The sequence below is a fragment of the Myotis brandtii genome, unplaced genomic scaffold (assembly GCF_000412655.1).
Source record: "Myotis brandtii unplaced genomic scaffold, ASM41265v1 scaffold160, whole genome shotgun sequence".
Classification (NCBI taxonomy): domain Eukaryota; kingdom Metazoa; phylum Chordata; class Mammalia; order Chiroptera; family Vespertilionidae; genus Myotis; species Myotis brandtii.
The window spans coordinates 2,244,203-2,262,498 of record NW_005355833.1 but is presented as its reverse complement, the minus strand read 5'-3'; the positions used below and the strand labels follow the sequence as shown (position 1 = coordinate 2,262,498).

At 37.2% G+C, this 18,296-nt stretch overlaps 1 protein-coding gene across 1 annotated transcript; it reads right to left on the bottom strand.

Annotated features, from left to right (window-relative positions):
- Positions 1–554: 554 nt before the first annotated feature.
- FEM1B (fem-1 homolog b (C. elegans)) lies at positions 555–18,290 on the bottom strand. Its single transcript, XM_005862086.2, has 2 exons — positions 17,937–18,290; positions 555–6,611 (listed from the first exon to the last, which is right to left on the bottom strand). Exons 1-2 carry the CDS (start codon positions 18,182–18,184, stop codon positions 4,976–4,978), a joined length of 1,884 nt encoding a protein of 627 aa, XP_005862148.1. The 5' UTR covers positions 18,185–18,290; the 3' UTR covers positions 555–4,975.
- Between the last annotated feature and the right edge of the window lie 6 nt (positions 18,291–18,296).

Sequence of the window (18,296 nt, the reverse complement as noted above, 5' to 3'; positions counted from 1 at the left end):
CTTCCACTCTGAAGTCAATTAAAAAAAAAAAAAAAAAAAAAAAGACAAGATGCAGAATAGGAAAGATAAAATCCACGTGTATTTTTTAAAATGAAAAGAAAAATAAATACACATATGCACAGAAAAGTTCTGAGAAGCTACTCAAAAAACCAGTTATGGTGATTACCTTTGAAGAGTCCAAATGGGAGGCAGAGAGACATGGGAAGGGAATTTTCCTGCTTTAACTATTTAAATTTTCTTTACTATCTGAAGTTTCCCCCCATACATATGTATAACTGACAACCTTTTTTCAAATGAATTCAACTAAAGAGCAGCTCAACTAAGGCACACTGATAATAAAGACACAAACTTCAAGGTCGTTTTGGTTTGTTTTGTTTTTTTCAAACATTTACTGAACACAAACACCATTGTTTTCTTTTTACATAGCAATTTCGTTAGTTTCAAATTAGCCGAGCTATTAGGACTATAAATTGCCACGAAATTAAAAATGATTCCACATGTCAAATTCAAATAGAAAATGTCATGCAATATATAAATCACTACGAGACCTCTTGTGCAGTCAGCAAGTTTACTAAGTTTATTAAAGTCACGTAAATGGTTTGACAAAAGTGCACAATAGAATAACATCACTGGTTTTTTATAAATCACAGTGAATTACTAGAATACAACCATTTAGTTCCTCTACATGGAGGATTGCAGGATGGGATGAATATTATAAAAATGGAAACTTTCAACACTTAAAGCCAGTCAGATTTTACTCCCCAACTATGTACCTCTGAAAAAATTGGTTAGCAAAGCTGAGGTTTTTTTTCCCCTCATGTTTTTTCCTCTACCAATTACTATGCAACAATAAAAAAGCCATGCACAAATTTTACAACACCTGATTAAAAACATACAAAACCTTGTTCACTTCATCACTTGGCAAAGCTTGCATCTTCGTTCCTTCATTGTTCTGATTGGGCCGTTCATCACGTGACTCACCCCTAAATGAAAAGCTGTTAATAGTTTAGCAATACTCACCCCTGCACACATATCAAGATACACTCCCCATAACCAAGTCAATGTGTCCCTTCCCTACACATTAATACAAATGAACACACCACAAACCTAGGACTAGAGACCACAATTACTTTACAGTTTTAAAAAGTAATATATCTATCACCACTATTGTGTAGTATTTATTTCAAATCCCATATTTGGGGGTGGGGATGCTACAAAACCCAGCCCATCTGCAGATGTGGACAAATCTGCCAGACATGTATGAGAAAGCCCTGCAATGTGCCATACATAGTTAGGAGCTTTCTACTTCTTAGAGAGGATGTCCAGAGCAGAGCTGTGCATTTTCACTGTAGGATACACAGCTTAAAATCTATGAACTAGTAACTTGTCAGAGAGCAAAAGACAGAGTTTGGATTTCTTTAACCCATTTTAATGTTACAGTATAGTTAGTGAGGAAAAACAGAATAGTCATCCGTACATTGGTACATCTGACTAGCCTGAAAAGGAACATTTACGACTTTTACAGAAAACCTACCATAAAAACAAGTCGTTACACTTTTATCCATCTACTCACTAGTTTAATCACCAGCTGCTTCTAAAACCAGCAAACTGTAATCCAAGGTCAAGCAACTCATTCCTCACCCAAATGCTCTACCTGAATAATCCAAAATGGTCTTATTCATAAGGAGCTGCCTCAAATGCAATGACAGAGTGTTGTTCCCTTGGGATTTCAATTTTCAAAAACACTTGCCAAATGCAGTTATTTAGGGATCCACTGCCCCCAAATCATATTTTACTTCACACAGTGCTATCACACCTAAGTTTCTCATGATTACCACTTATTAATCAACAATTAGTATCGCGAAATAAAACCCTTCCCAGAAATAAGCAAGACCAAAGCTTGCTTTTGAATTTGTTTGAAGTTCTCACAGCAAAGAATCTTATGGTAGTGGGACTGTGCAACCAAAGTAAACTGAAAAAAACAATGCTGTGTCATAATTCTATGTCAAAAATGTCCCCCGTCTTTATCAATTGAGGGGATGAATTTGCTGCCCGTCTCTTGAGTTAGTTACCTAACCTCAAAAACCCATTTTACCAACTCTACTAAAAGCACAAAACCAAGCAAGTTTCACATGGTTTGCCCAGGCATTCATCCACCTGGGCCTCTAGGTCAACCAAATTTATATGACAGTTATGAGCAAGACAAAGAAGTTTTGATTGAATTTGTAATGCTACCAAGGAAGACTTACAATCCAAAGCTTAATCCTACCAATAAGAAACATAAAATGACAAAAGTAGCTGGAAAATGGAGACAGTCTAGAGTTCTCAGAGAGCTGAGATACAGAACTATCACCTTTCTTTACCTATTTTCCTTAAAAAAAAAATCAAAAACAAATAAACTTAAGTTTGGGAAGGGTTTGGCTAAACATATTTTAAATTCTACCAAAAACAAATAAAAAACAGGCATGTAGATCGTGTTTCAAGAATGGTTTTATACAGGTGTTTCACAAAACATATCTGATTTTACAAGACAGAATCAGGCCCTTAGCAATGTAGTACACATGTGCTTCTATACTATAGTAAAAAAAAATCTCAGTTACCATCAGCAGAGTTCATAGTTTATTCCACTGTCTTCAAATTTTCTCCAACTTTGTCAGCATTTCAATCAGCAGTTTTACTTTCTCCAGCATTCAGTCCTCCCTTCTCAAAAACAGCATCATTAAATTTTGATGTGTAAATATGTACACATATCATTATCTTCATTTTACAAATAAGCAATATCTAAGAGTATTGGTCCTGGGTAGCCAAAGGGATGACATGATTTTTAAAACATGCAACATTATCTGATATTTGAAGTTTCGGTGTTTAAAATCATATACATTAATAATGAAACCAAATGAATACCATGTATCACAGCCATTCCTCAGACTGTCAATAAGCAGGCCTTGAAGTCTGAAAAACGCAGGGTCTGATCTGAGCTGTAGAAAGGTGTGATTCACTCACCTTGAGGATGGGCATTTTCTCTTTCAGTCCATTACAGTTGCCAAGAGCAAGGTTCAGTATTTCCTTGACTCACACCAGGGGGATCAAGGCCAGTAATTTTCAAATTAGGATTCATTCAAATACCTCCCTTTAAACCAATCTTCCTTGTAAAAACTCAGGTTAGAAAAACAAGAAATATATTACCATGACAGAATTAACCATCAAAACATTCCTAACTGAAGCAAGAAGACACACGAAGTATAACTACAGTAGCTGTAAAAGTATCTTGCATTCTTGGGGGAAAAGCTCTTTAAGTTCCCCCTTTCCATTCCCTCCCACCCTTCAAAGTATTTCATTTTGTGGGGTATCGCTATTTTATTTAAGGCCCTAGGTGCTGATTTTGGCTTGGTCATTATGTTTTATACTGATCCAACTGCAACCTTTCTCTTATACTTCACAAAGCAATTTCCATACATAAAATGTTAATTGAAACCTTACAGGTTTTAAGTTTATATCTGATGTTGCTACATCATTATAATGCTTTTCATGAAAGAAACAAAAAAGCTGTAGGTCTTCATTACAGTACCATGCACTATGAATAGCTAAGGCATTCATTTGGCACTAGAGAGAAAAATACAGATATAGCTAATTTTACTTTCTTTCTCATTTTTAACATCAATAAAAATAGGTGTGTATGCTTTGCTTGAATTTCTGTGATGCTTAAAAGATAATCACAGATCAATCTTTTAGTCTTACACTTCAAATGTTGCCATTAAAGCAAAACAAAACAGAACAAAAAACATAAAAACCTCTGTACAACCTGTCGGAATAAGTGACATTTTGTGGTTGAAAAATGTGCAGCTCTCAAACAGAACTATCTTTCAAAGTGGCATTGCAAATTCTTTTCATCATCAAAAATATTTAATTCCCTATACCACACTAGTGATTTTTTTCTACTTCTTATCACAGACTAAATAAAGTGAAAAAAAAATTTTAAAAGATCCTGGTTCCTTTCATCTATCATACACACCTTAATAGGGAGGCACAAATAATGCCTGCTAGAAAAGTAGTTTCCAAATTTAAAAGTTACCACACAGGAGGAAAGAAAAAAAAAATAGAATGTGTAACTATATGTGACAATTTGTTTCATAAGAAAACACAGCATTCATAATTTTTACATATTTGAGAGCTGAGTCAAATGCAGACTGCTGCAATTTAGATAAACTACATTAAAACAGAGACTTCAAAGAATTTTAGAATTCAAAGCCTAAAGGCAAACAGTCCATCAATATTTTCTGAAAAGTCACTTTAAGATTATTACTACTTGGTATATACCACCCAGCATAATGCAATAATTTCAATTGATTTAACTTTATAAATGTATAACTATTATTAAGTTAGCATATTTTTCAGATTAATCTGCAGCTATATTTTTTTAAATCCTCCTGATGTTATAATGTGCTGTATCACTCCACATAATTAATGGAAGAGTGAAAACTACCTACAGCAGTTTGGCATGTGCAGAACACCTGGGTATCCCATTACTTTTAATGTTCACTTTTAGTTGTTTTTCTTCATGAAATCCTCAGAACTGCTACAAGAATAACATGCTAACAAAGGCTTAACAGAAATACTTTTGTAGGCAATTTTTTCAAACATTATCAACTTCAAATTAGAAATGTTCTCTGTTACATAAACAAAACATTTTATATTCATTCCTTAAAAAAAAAAAGAAAGAAAAGTAGTTAAAGTGACCAATATTCAAACACCTTAGATTAGTTACACCTAAACAATGTGGCTTTGTTTAAAGTGTATTTGAAATCAATTACCATATGAGGCTAGAAGACCAAATACAGAACTAAGGAAGGATGGGTAGGGAGAAAGGGTAATAATGGAAAGAAAAGTAGAATTTATGAACACATAATTCTATTGTCTGTGATTAAAGTTCTTTACTTTTTAGCACCACATTAAACAATTTTACATATCCAGTCACTTAATGATATCCAACAAATTCTTCAAGAGTTCTGGGGATCTGGTCTTGGTAGTTAATGTCATTAGCCCGAACTGCTCGGGCAGCCAGGCACTTGAGACTCATCTTCATTTGAGTTTTAAGTAGTATTTCAGATACCCCAGTTGTACTTTTGTCTAGCGGAGTCTTATTCTGTTTATTTGTCATGTCAGTGTGAGCGCCAGCTTCAACTAGGCTAATGATGATAGAGTGCAAGGTCAAAAAATCACTGATGGGCCTGTTGTATTGAACAATAATATGAAGGGCACTGTTCCCTTCATTGTCCACAGCATTTACCTCAGCACCACAATCCAGCAGGAGCTTGGTGACAAGTGCATTTGGAAAGCTGCAAACGTCGTTGGTGTGGAAATCATCAACTGGGGTATTCGAATTGACAGCTAGATGCAGCAAGGTGAAACCTTCCCGAGTTCTGGGATCAAGGTGAATCAGGTTGTAGATCTGCTTGTTAATTTTGCACTGATCTTCTTCACTGCACTGTGTTTTGGTGGAGATGCACACTAAATACAGAAAGGTGTAGAGATTGCATTCATAATTGTCCATAGCACTGTGGACATCAGCATCTGAAATATTTCTTACTCTGTTCATACTTTGTTCTATTTCCAAAACACTGCATCTCAAAACGCATTCTATATCTGGCGCTTTCACGGTTTCGTTCAAATGTATCATCTGTGAGAAAACTTGAGCAAATCGAAGAAGATCCTTGTGGGTATTCCTGTTACCTTTCTGTCGGAGGTGCAGGGCATGAAGCCACAACTTGATACACTGTTCGAATTCCATATTATCTGCATAGACAGCTCCCCTGTAAATGATGGGATGGGAAACATCAATATTGTCAGCACCTAAAATCCGTTCCCGAACTATAAGGCCTTCCATATGAAGAGCATCTCTGTCTTGCCGAATGGATTCCAGTTCCTGAGGATTTCTACATTCAGTTCTATTCCCGTAAGCATGGATTGGTGGGAGGACCTCTTTCTCAAGAATGTTATCACCATCTTGAAATCTTTCCAACATGGCTAAATATAAATAGTGGTATGTCTTCATGATGTCATAGTTCTCACGGTCATTTGCAAAGGAGGCACCCAAGAGTTCTAAAGCTTCAATCCGACTTCTTCGGTCACAATCAGCATGAGAGAGCAACAGTTCGACGACATCAGCTTTACAGCTTTCAGCAGCCACTTTTAATGGTGTCATCCCATGGCCATTCACTACTATAGCAGCACGCCATTTTATCAGCTCTTTCACAATATCTATGTGCCCAGCTTCAGCTGCAAAGTGCAATGCCGTGGCTCCACAATGTGCTTTAGCATTGGGATCAGCGCGTTGTTCTAAAAGGTATCTGACCACATCAGTGTGTCCCTTATATGCTGCAATCATTAGGCAGGTGTTGTCATACTTGTTGGCAATACTGATGTTGGCATTATTTTCAACCAAGTATTTCACAATGTCCAGTCTGCCATCAAAGCAAGCTGCCCGCAGAGGGGTCGAGTTAGTTACTGTAGTATGGTTCACGTTGGCTCCATGACTGACTAGAAGTTTAACAACTTCAAAATGTCCTGCTCCTGCTGCACACCATAGAGCAGTGGCACCATCAATGACATACCTATTATTCATGAAAAGAACAACAGTTAGAAAATGGAGGCCACATAAATTTAAAGATAAATTTAAAGAATGGATTCATTTGTACTGACCAAAACTTCAATCTACAGAATATTAATAAAACATTATTTTTGGTGAAAATAAAACCAGGTAATTTAAGTAAGCACTATGCATAGAACCTGTAACTAGTATGAGCTCAATAAACGTGAGCTATTAGTGTTACTACTAAAGCATATACACTTTTCAAAACATCACCAACTTTCTACTAGCAAAAGTAAATAAATTTCAGATAGAGGAAATGGAGATATGTAACTTCTTTACTACCACACTGATACACTAGCTCTTTAATACAGTGGTCGGCAAACTCATTAGTCAACAGAGCCAAATAGCAACAGTACAACGATTGAAATTTCTTTTGAGCACCAAATTTTTTAAACTTAAACTATATAGGTAGGTACATTGTTATTAACTTAATTAGGGTACTCCTAAGGCTTAGGAAGAGCCACACTCAAGGGGCCAAAGAGCCGCATGTGGCTCGCAAGCCGCAGTTTGCCGACCACTGCTTTAATATATATATTTAATTAGGGCAAAAGGTTAAGTCATCTCTGTGGTTAAGCCGAGCTCCTTTTCCCCCTCTGGAGCTCTAGGCTGCTTAAATCCCTCTTGAATCACGCCTTCCAAACCCGGCGGCCTCAGCTACATGCTGGGGTAAATCCTGATACACTAGCTCTTAAGAGCACGGCCATGTGCATGTTCCTCCTTCCCAGTATCCCCCAGGTACCAGCTTCTCTCAGTAAGTCAGTAAGAAAGCCACCCAATCTCTAAGGTTACACTGTGTTAGAAACTGCTTTAGAGAGAAAAGTATTTAAGCAGATAACTTTGCCCTAAGATTATCTAAGCTAACCAAATATTATACGTACTCTAATACAGCGAAGAGAATGAAACAATTACTGCTCCCACAACAAAATGGATGGATCACATAAACATGATGCTGAGTATAAGCAGTCAATAGAACATAGTACATACTGTATTATTACATTTACATATTTATCTGTAGTGTCAGAAGTCAGGATACTGGTTACCTTTAGGAAGAGGTAATGAATGACAGGAAGCACAAAGGGGACTTTGTAAATATGTACTTTTATGTATTTGTCTCTCTATGTTATACTCCAATTTTTTAAAATATATTTTATTGATTTTTTACAGAGAGGAAGGGAGAGGGATAGAGAGTTAGAAACATCGATGAGAGAGAAACATCAATCAGCTGCCTCCTGCACACTCCCCACTGGGGATGTGCCCGCAACCAAGGTACATGCCCTTGACCGGAATCGAACCCGGGACCCTTGAGTCCACAGGCCAACGCTCTATCCACTGAGCCAAACCGGCCAGGGCGTTATACTCCAATTTAAAAGTTTAAAATATATATATGTATAACCCTGGCTGATGTGGCTTAGTTGGTTGGGTGTCCTCCTGTGCATCGAAAGGTTGACAGTTTGATTCCCAGTCAGAGCACCTGCCTGAGTTGCCGGCTCAATCCCCAGTAGGGGCCATGCAGGAGGCAGCTGATTTTATACTCTCCCTTCCTCTCTCTCTAAAAATCAATAACTATTAAAAAATTGTGTGTGTGTGTGTGTGTGCATATTGTGCCTCTATGTGTGTTCCTCAACTACGCCACTGGAGAAGAAAATACTAACAACAGCAAACAACTAGTACTTTTTGAAAAACAAGTAGGCATCTTTCCTGACCTTCAGTTTATGACTGGACGTTGTGGCTTCAGTCACCACTTAATTACTGAGTGTCTAATATGTGCCAGATTCATAACTTATATAAAATTAGCTTGCTAGGGCCCAGCCAGCATGGCTCAGTGGTTGAGTGTTGACCTATGACCGAGGAGGTCACGGTTTGATTCCCAGTCACACCATAAGCCCGGGTTGCAGGCTCAATCCCCAGTGTGGGGCACATAAGAAGCAGCCAATCAATGATTCTCTCTCATCATTGATGTTTCTATCTCTTCTCCCTCTCCCTTCTTCTCTGAAATCAATAAAAATATACTTAATAAATAAATAAAATTAGCTTGCTAGGAAGCCAATCTTTCCCACTTTTTCATTTCATTTTTTTCCCAACTTCAGTTTCCCAACTTTTCACCCTATTACTATCAACCCTAAAAGTAGATATTTGCTGGAGATAGTTAAATCTACTGTGCTACAACCTCTAAATATACCTATTTGAAAGTTAAAGAAAAAGGTCAATCAAAAGCAATATTCACTAAAGCAATTAATTACCAAACACCTGACTGGTGAGTTTCTCATCATACAACCTTATAACACAGCTCAAACTATACCTCCCATGAAGTGAAAGAGTACAGTCCTCCTGGTAAAATATAAATGTCATAGATTAGCCCCAATTAACAACACCCAAAAAACAATGCCATCTATTACTTCTGCTTAATATAAAAAACCCACTGATAATAATTCAAAAGCAATCACTTCAGTTTCAAATAATAACACAAAATGTTTATAAGCAAAGCCTTCTCATGGGGTTACTCAATAGGGTTACCTATGAGGAAGAATGTAGGACTGACTGGGAAGAGGCTTAAAGCTACTGAAAATACCCTATATCATGATCTAGATAGTAGCTACATGGGTAGATAGGAAAAAAACTCACCTAACTGCACACTTAAGATCTGTGCATTTTAAATCTTGAGATAAATTTTGAGATAAATCTCAAAAACATTTAGAAGCCTTCTCAAACTTTTTATTTTTTAAGTGCCACTTAATTTTTTAAACTAAAGAATGAATAAGAAAATAAGACATTACATACATATGTTTTAGTGGTTTCCAACTGTACTTCTGCAAACAATTTAATTAAAATTCATTTATTACATTTTTATTGTCATGGTTAACACAAACTTCAAAATTTTTCTTTCACTGTCAAAAAAAAAATATCAGACACCAAAAAATATCTAGTAATAAATCTAATGAAAAAATGTGTAAGACCTCTACATTGAAAACTACAAAACATTCAGGATAAATTAAAGACCTAAATAAATGGAGAAATAGTCCATGTTCATGGTTTAGAAGACTCAAAAGTGCTAAGATATCAATTCTCCCTCAAATGATCTATAGATTTGATGCAATCAAAATCTTAGCAGATGCATCCACATGTGTATAGAAATTGAGAAGCCAATTCTACAAATATAGATATGCAAAGGACCTAGAACAACCAAGATAATCTTAAAAGAAAAATAAAGTTGAAGGACAAACTACAGTAATTAAGATAATGTGTCACTAGTACAAGGATAGACCAAACAAACAAAAACTCCAAATGCTTAAGTTATGACAAATGCTCAAGTGAAATTCAGGTACAAAGTATGGTCTTTTTAACAAATGGTGCTGGAAGCAACTAGATAGATGCCTGTATAGGGGAGAAATTTAACCTTGACTCTTATCTCATACCATACACAAAAATTAGAAGTAACATTGACCTAGAATATGAAAAGCAAAACAATAAAAGTTTCTTAAAAAAATACTATCGTCATGACCTCAGGGTTGATGAGAAATTCTTAAACAGAATGAAAAAATAGCAAATAACCAGTCCTGGCCAGGTAGGTCAGGTGATTAGAGCATATCCCGATATGGCAAGGTTGTGGTTTCAAACCCTGGTCAGGGCAAATACAAGAACTAACCAATGAATGTATAAAAAAATAGAACAACAAATCGATGTTTCTCACTAGCACTCCTTCCCTCTCTCTCTGAAATCAATTAAATGAAATAAAAATTTTAAAAATAGCAATAACCATAAAAAATTTTATTAATTAGACTACATTAAAATTAAAAACTTCTCCTTATCAAAAGGCACTGTAAGCAAAGAAAACAGGCAATCCACTCACTGGGAGAAGACATTTGTATTAGATGTATATGACAACTCAATAAGAAAAAGCAAGCAACCCAATTAAAAAAATGGGTGAAAATGCCGTGGCCAATTTGGCTCAGAGCATCAGCCCTCAGACCAAAGGGTTAGGGTTTGATTCCCGGTCGAGGGCACATACCTCAGTTGCAGGTTTGATCCCCGGCCCTGGTTGGGATGCGTGCAGAAGGCAACTACTTGATATGTCTCTCTCACATCAATGTTTCTCTCTCTCTCCCTCTCCCCTCCTACTCCCTCCCTCCCATTCTTTCTCTAAAGATCAATGGAAAAAATATCGTCGGGTAAGGATTTAAAAAAAAAATGGGTGAAAAGATTAAACAAGTATAGGTCACAAAAGATACTCAAATGACTACAAACATATGGAAAGATGTTCAAGATAATTCACCAGGGGAATGCAAATTAAAACCAGGAGTTACCAACATATAAACCCACTAGAATAGCTAAAATTAGTAAGAACTGACATGACATACTAAGTGTTGGCCAGGGTGTGGAGCAATACAAACTCTCATTGCTGGTAGAAATGTAATTTGCTTGAACCACTTTGGGAAAACTGGCAATAACTATTAAAGTTAAACATATATCCATCCATCCTATGACCCAACAATTCCATAGCAGGTATATACTGAAAAGAAAAGAATGCAAATGTCCACCAGAAAACCTATACAAAAATTTTCAAAGCAGCTTTATTCGTAACAGTCAAACATTGGAAATAACCAAAATATCCATCAACAGGATAAATAAGCTGCCATATATTTATACAATGGAATATTATAAAGCCTTAAATAAACAAACTACTGATACATGCAACTACATGGATGAATCTTATAGACCGTGTTAAGCAAAAAAAGAAAAAAGCTATACAGAAAAGAGTATACTGTTATTATTTTATTTACAGGAAATTCAAATATAGGCAAAATTAATCTATGGTGATAGAAGGCAGAATAATCATTACTTGAGGGATGGGAAAGGAGAGGAATTGACTGAGAAAAGACACAAGGGAAACTTTTAGAATGATAAAAATGTTCTACATATTGATCTAGAAGATGATTACACATATGTAAACATATTAAAATCTTATCACATTGTACACTTAAGAGTTATGCACCATACTAGATGTTATACCTTAACTAAAAATAAGCATAATTATAAACAAAAAAGAGGCACAAATCATTTTAAAGAATAACAGTTTAAATGAGCACCAATAGCTAATACTTTCAATGTGCCAAGCTGTATTAAGTGCTTAATATATCTCATTTATTTCTCATAATAACCTCCTCTCTATTACCCTATGAGGTAGATACTATTAATATGCCCATTTTACAGACATGTAACTAAAAAGTTTATGAGGTTAAAAATAAAAGAGTACTTTGGAAACTATAAAATGCATCCATTGTAAGAAATCATAACCCATTACATTTGTTTCAATTTAAAAAGCATTTTTCAACCTGATTATATAATCTACCCTAAAATTAACACACAATAATATATAGTTACATCTACATAGTTCCAATATTTTCTTGCACTCTTTAAAAGTATGAAATTATTGAAGACAAATGTAAAACTTTAGACAACAAAAAAAATAAAATAAAATGAAATAAATAAAAGTATAAAATTTTTGTCCTGGTCAGTGTGGCTCAACTGTTTGGAGCATCGTCCCATACACCAAAAGGTCACAGGTTCGATTCCCAGTCAGGAGTGTGTGCAGGAGGCAGCCAATGCATGTTTCTCTCTCACATCAGTGTTTCTCTCTCTCTCTCTCTCTCTCTCTCTCTCCCTTCCTCTCTCTCTAAAATCAATAAAAACATATCCTCAGGTGAGAATATTTTTAAAAATTTTTAAGTGTAAAATTATTATGCCAGGAACATGAACCTAAACTACCAAAAACTTAAGAAATGTTACATTAAAATGGGCATTCACATGCATTTATCTGTAACTCTGGAAATAACAGTACAAGATAAATATGACCCCATTTTAAAGCTTAAAAAGAGAAAAAAATGATTAAACTATTTTTCTTCCCTCAAATTCCCAAGAATGGTGTAAGAGAAAAAATTAAATTATAAGTATATACTCCACTTGGTTTTTGCAATAGTTTAACACTTTTCCTGGTATAGCTTAATAATTTCCATTTTTCTGTATTTTTTGTGACAAGCTACCTCAAAAAAATTTCCATTACCTATTTTCACTGAGACAATTACAATTCCTTAAATAGTTTATCACCAAAACAAATTCACTGCAATCTATAATAATAAAAGCATAATATGCAAATCGACCGAATGGCCGTCGGGACCACCTTCCAGATGAAGCCGCGGCTGTCAGGGATCAAGGGAGGGATCGAGTCAGCCGCTGCGACTGCGAAGGCCTACTCATGCACGAATTTCATGCATCGGACCTCTGGTGTATTATAAAATGACTAGTCCTCCAGAAACATTAGCTGTAGTAAAATTTTAATTTCTACATATAAACAAAAATATTAAAGATATTAAAAAGAATTATAATCCTAACATCTATGACATTCCTTTTTCCATAAAATTCAGCTAAAATTATAAGCATACACTGCCTCAAACAAAATACTAAACACATTAATAACAGAAAATAAAAATATAATAAAATTAATGCAATATTTACTTAGTGCCTATAGGAGAAGCACTCTATAAAACCATGATCTTTCTAGACTCAGTCCAAAACTGCAATGCAACTTTCTATTATTTCATATTAAAAAATCAAGAAACTATAATCTGATATTCACTTTTTTATACAAAATATATACATCAGATGATGGAAACACTTCACAATAAAAGATAACATTTCTGTTCATAAAACTAAGCTTAACCATTTTCTGGTTCAATTTGAAATAAAAAATGTCTGGTTCAAGCATTTGAAATGGAAATAAAAACTCATTAAATGTAAATAATCAGCACTTTATCCTAACCAAAGTCCTTAAAATCATTTATTAGATCAAACATAGCTCCTGGAAATATATACTGGCAATGACTTCTTAATGAAGTCAAATGATGTGACTCTCATGCCTTTCCTCTACCTGGACATTCATTAAAAATGTGAGTAGTAGTTTCGTACGTAGCAGAGCAGCTCCCTCGCTGCGATCTATTGAAAGTCAGCCCTCGACACAAGGGTTTGTAAAAAAAAATAAGAAAAAATCAAACAAAAACAAAACAAAAAAAAAAATGTGAGTAGTAGCACAGTCTTTTTTTTTTTCTTTTTTTCTTTTTTTGTCATTCATCTCATTTAGTTTCTTCTCATAGGATATCTTATTCCTCACTCCTTTGCTATTTTTTTTTTTTAATCCTCACCTAAGGATATTTTTCCATTGATTTTTAGAGGGAGTGAAAGGGAGAGGGAAAGACGGAGAGAAACATCGATGTGAGAGAAACACATCAATTGGTTGCCTCCCACATGCCCCTCCCCCCCCCCACCAGGGCCAGGAGCCTGCAACCGAGGTGCGTGCCCTTGACTGGAATAGAACTCGGGACCCTTTGGTCCACAGGCTGATAGATGCTCTATCCACTGAGCCAAACCAGCTAGGGCAGTAGCACTGTCTTTAAAAGTAAAAGCACTCAACAAAAAGCCTCAGAATTCCCAGAGGTCCTGTTCTCCTTCCCATCTATGTCAGCAAACCTCTCCTAGTTATAGGGGTTCCTACAAATTCTGGCACAGAGCAGTCAGGCCCTGAGCACTCAAGCCAATTGCGTGGTCACATGACACCTAGCCTTTGTTCTGTTTCCATTTCTGTAACATTCTTAACATCTTCCCATTCTCCAACTAAAGGTTCTTTCATTCCCACTCATGTAACTTTTCTTCTTATCCACTCATCTGTGTCCATTTTAGCCTTCAAACAATAAGCCATAAGTAAAACAATTTCAAATGTTACTCCTAAATACAGTATATGAACAAGGACTCAAGTATCATCATGGAACTTCACCTGGATGGGTAATCCTTCCCTGTTGAAGCTCTATGATGAATCTACTTTTGTTTCCTACGGTATTATAGAAGCTTTTAGACAGAACATAGACCTTTTCTTAACATTTTTAATGTTATTTAATTCTCTCTTTCACACACACACACAAAACATACAATGTCAAGCCCATAATTATACTGATACTATTGCTTAGGATAAAGCTAAGAAGTGAGACTGTGTTTTGTTTTGTTTTTAATATTAGGCAAATAACAGAAGAGGTGGTAAACAATTTGGCAAAAAAATTATGAAGATGGTACACAAGTAACTAAAAGTTGGGAAACACTATTTGTTCCCCCTGGCCATGGGTCTCAAATGTCAATGGACTGTAAAGATGGGGGTTTGGCTTAATCCCTTCACCTTTTTCACCCAAACCCCAAAACACCCCCCCACCAACACACACACACACACAGCTGTAAGTCTGTTATTTGTCTCTGAGTCTGTTTCTATTTTGTTTGTTAGTTTATTTTGTTCATTAGATTCCACACATAAGTGAAATCATATGGTACTTGTCTTTTTCTGACTGGCTTATTTCACTTAGCATAATACTCTCCAGGTCCATCCATGTTGTCACAAAGGGTAAGATTTCCTTTTTCACGGCCGGATAGTATATTCTATTGTATAAATGTACCACAGGTGAAAAAGGTGAAGGGATTAAGAAAAGAAAAAACACTTCATAGACACAGGCAACAGTATGGTAATTACCACAGGGAAAGGGGATAGGGGGAGACAAAAGAGGGTAAAGAAGCGATAAATGGAGATGGAAGGAGACTTGATTTGAGGTGGTGACCACTCAACAATATACACATGATGTATTATAGAATTGTACACCTGAAACCTATACAATTTTATTAACCAATGTCACACCAATAAATTCAATTTAAAAAAATAGGCAAAAATAAATAAAAATGGGAGTTTGACTAAGTAGCTCAAAAAGCCAGCCCCTAAGGGATGAGTGAGCTTCATACTGTGAACACCTCAGGCTAACATTTTCACAATGTCTGGAATGAGCGCAAAGTAAAATCATCACATTTACTATAACACTCTCTTTATCTAGTTCTGAAATGCTACAATGACTGGGATAAGCTGCACAATAATCTCCGAGTCCTGTGAGTGGGCAGAAAAGTGGCCATAAACTTCAATTCTCCTTTGTTAGTCAAAAGTAGGAACTTTACATTTTTTCTGAATCTTCCACAGAATGTGGCACAGGGCTGGGCCCATCATAGGCATTTAATAAATAAAATAAATACTAAACTATTTTATCATAGCCATTAATAAATTCATAACTGTAATAATCCATAAACAAAAAAGCTTCAAGAAGGCTCAGAGGAAATCACGAATGATAGAAATGTGTGGGGCTTGAGTCTCACCAGTCTGACTCTTGATACTTACTTTACACAAGGATCATCAAAATTGGCCTCCACCCCTCTTGTCTCCCAAAATCTCAGTCTTAATTTCCTTGGCTTGAATTCCTTCCTGCAACTGCACTGAAACACTTGTCACTGCAAATACATTATGCTGCTGACCCTCTTCTTCACTTCCTACGATCCTTTTAAGACTCAGCTATGAAGCCTTCCCTGATTCCCCCAGACAAAGCTGAGCGCCTCCTCTTCCTGTGCTCCTCAGCAGTCCAAAAGATTTCTAAATGGCATAGCATCTGCAATTACTCATTGATATATCTATTTCTCTCCCCCTCCTACTAGACTGTCCTCCTCCACAGTGGGAACAGTATGTTATTCATCTCTGCCTACCCAATTAATACCACAGAGCCTGGCACACAGTAGGTGTTCAGTAAATGTTTGCTCACTGAACCCCTTAATTTCACAGGCCAGTGCAGATTACTGGGCCAGATAAGCCACAAAATAGGCTCAATTTCTAATCATTGCAGGGTCTTTTTTGCCATCTCAAAATAACTTTCTCTTTGATAGTTAAGAAAGACAGTGGTAAAGCAAAGCCTTTCCAAATGCTTTAGGAAACTATGTTTTCTCCCCACTATTCTTCCCCCATCCAAATAGGCCTTAGCCAGCTCACTAGCAGCACTGTTCCCAAGGACTGTTTTTGCAGAGTCTTCTCTCAGTGGATGCCTGTGCCTGTACAAATGGAATGGTGCAGGAAGTTCAGGGTCTATCTGCTTCACTCCTCTGGCTACAGGAAAGGCTTTGGGAATGCAGGGAGTTACAGAAGCCAGTAGGGAAAGCAAACATGAATCAGGTTGCCATCTCTGGTTAACATGAAAAAAATCATTTCCTTAATGTCTAGATAGGTAGTAGCAGAGATTAACCACCACCCATGGGCTATCATTGCATTAAAATGTAATACTCTCAAATATCTTCCTCTCATCTAAAACAGAAGGAAAGGCCTTTATTTATTTAAACCTAAAAAAGAATCAATCAAAATTCAACAATGCCCTAGTTATCTTCAAGAAGTGATTTTTTAATCATGTTTTAACCAAGCAGTTTTCAATCACCAAAACGAGAAATACGTTATCTTTATGCTTGGACTACACCTACCTCAAAAGAAAATATTAAAACAGCTTAAGTTCTGGCACAAGTCAACAAAAACAAATGTAATCAATGAAGCAAAATCCTTATGCACTTGTAATCTGTAAAACACTTTATAATCATCCAGCACAGAAAAGGGAATAATGTCAAACCTGACAATTGTCTGTTCAACATTAGCATGCCCCCAAAAAGGTACAATTAAACCCAAAGGGCAAGTTTTAACTTTGACAATATGAATTTCTGAACTCCCCACCACGAAAAACAGTAAATTATAAAGCTTCCCCACAGTATCACCGGATAACACGTAATCTCACCATGGCATCATCTCCTACACCCAGCTCAGTGCCATTTTTACAGCCAATGTATCTACCCCCTGCAATGGGGAAGTCAGTCATGTCTGGGGATGTCTTCGAGACCAAGCCCTCAGGAAGCCGTGCTGCTGCTGGCTCCAGGGGCTTGTTTTGACACGAAGGCCCCCGCAAAGCCACTGAGGGCTTCACAGGCCCACTAACTTGAAGGGGTAAAAACTGGCCGAATAACTCATCAGGTCTTCCATGTTAACTGCTGACCTCGTTCATTTCGAGGTTACAACCTCGGTACTGATCAAGGCAAAACCTGAAAAGGCAGCCACCTCCTTCATACTGCCTGCTCACAGACTATCCAGAGAAGAATAAACTATTAGACATCAAAACAGAGGGCGTGGCTCTTTACCTACAGAGGAAATAAGATGCTGAGGCCGATGAGGATAAGCAGCAAAACATGGGATGGAGTATTAGTCCTGGAAGGTGAAGTGGGCATGAATGGGGCGGAAGGAGGTACAAAAAGGGACAAGTGATACCTCCATGAAAAGCGTGGGGGAGGGGAGGGACCAAGAATCGGCCGGGCCGGTCCGCGCGCCTAGGAGAGGAGGCCGGAGGTGGGCAGTACCTACCCGTCGAAGCGGACGGTGCCAGTCTGCTGGGTCTGCACCCGGTAATGTTCCAGCAGCAAGCGCACCACCTTGGCGTGGCCATTGCGGGCTGCGATGATCAGGGGCGTAGAGCGCTGCCCTCCCTGCTGGCTGACATAGCCCAGCAGATAGCGGATGTCGCTTTCAGACCGGTTGAGAAGCAAGGCGGCTAGGGTCAGCACCTTGCCCTCGCTGGCCGCCTTGTATACATAGCCAGCCAGGCCCTCCATGGCCGCCGCCAACTCCAACACCCGTTTGGTCGCCACCGCTGCTGTTGCCTTGCGCCCCCGGAGGCCGCGTTCGCCAGCGCTACAAACCTGGGCCCTCACAGCCCATTCAACA

Excerpts from the sequence above, each read along its gene's own strand:
- FEM1B (XM_005862086.2), bottom strand. The coding sequence starts at position 18,184 with ATGGAGGGCCTGGCTGGCTATGTATACAAGGCGGCCAGCGAGGGCAAG. Across the intron at positions 6,612-17,936 it reads GGCACCGTCCGCTTCGACGG|GTATGTCATTGATGGTGCCA; the intron begins GTAGGTACTGCC and ends CATGAATAATAG.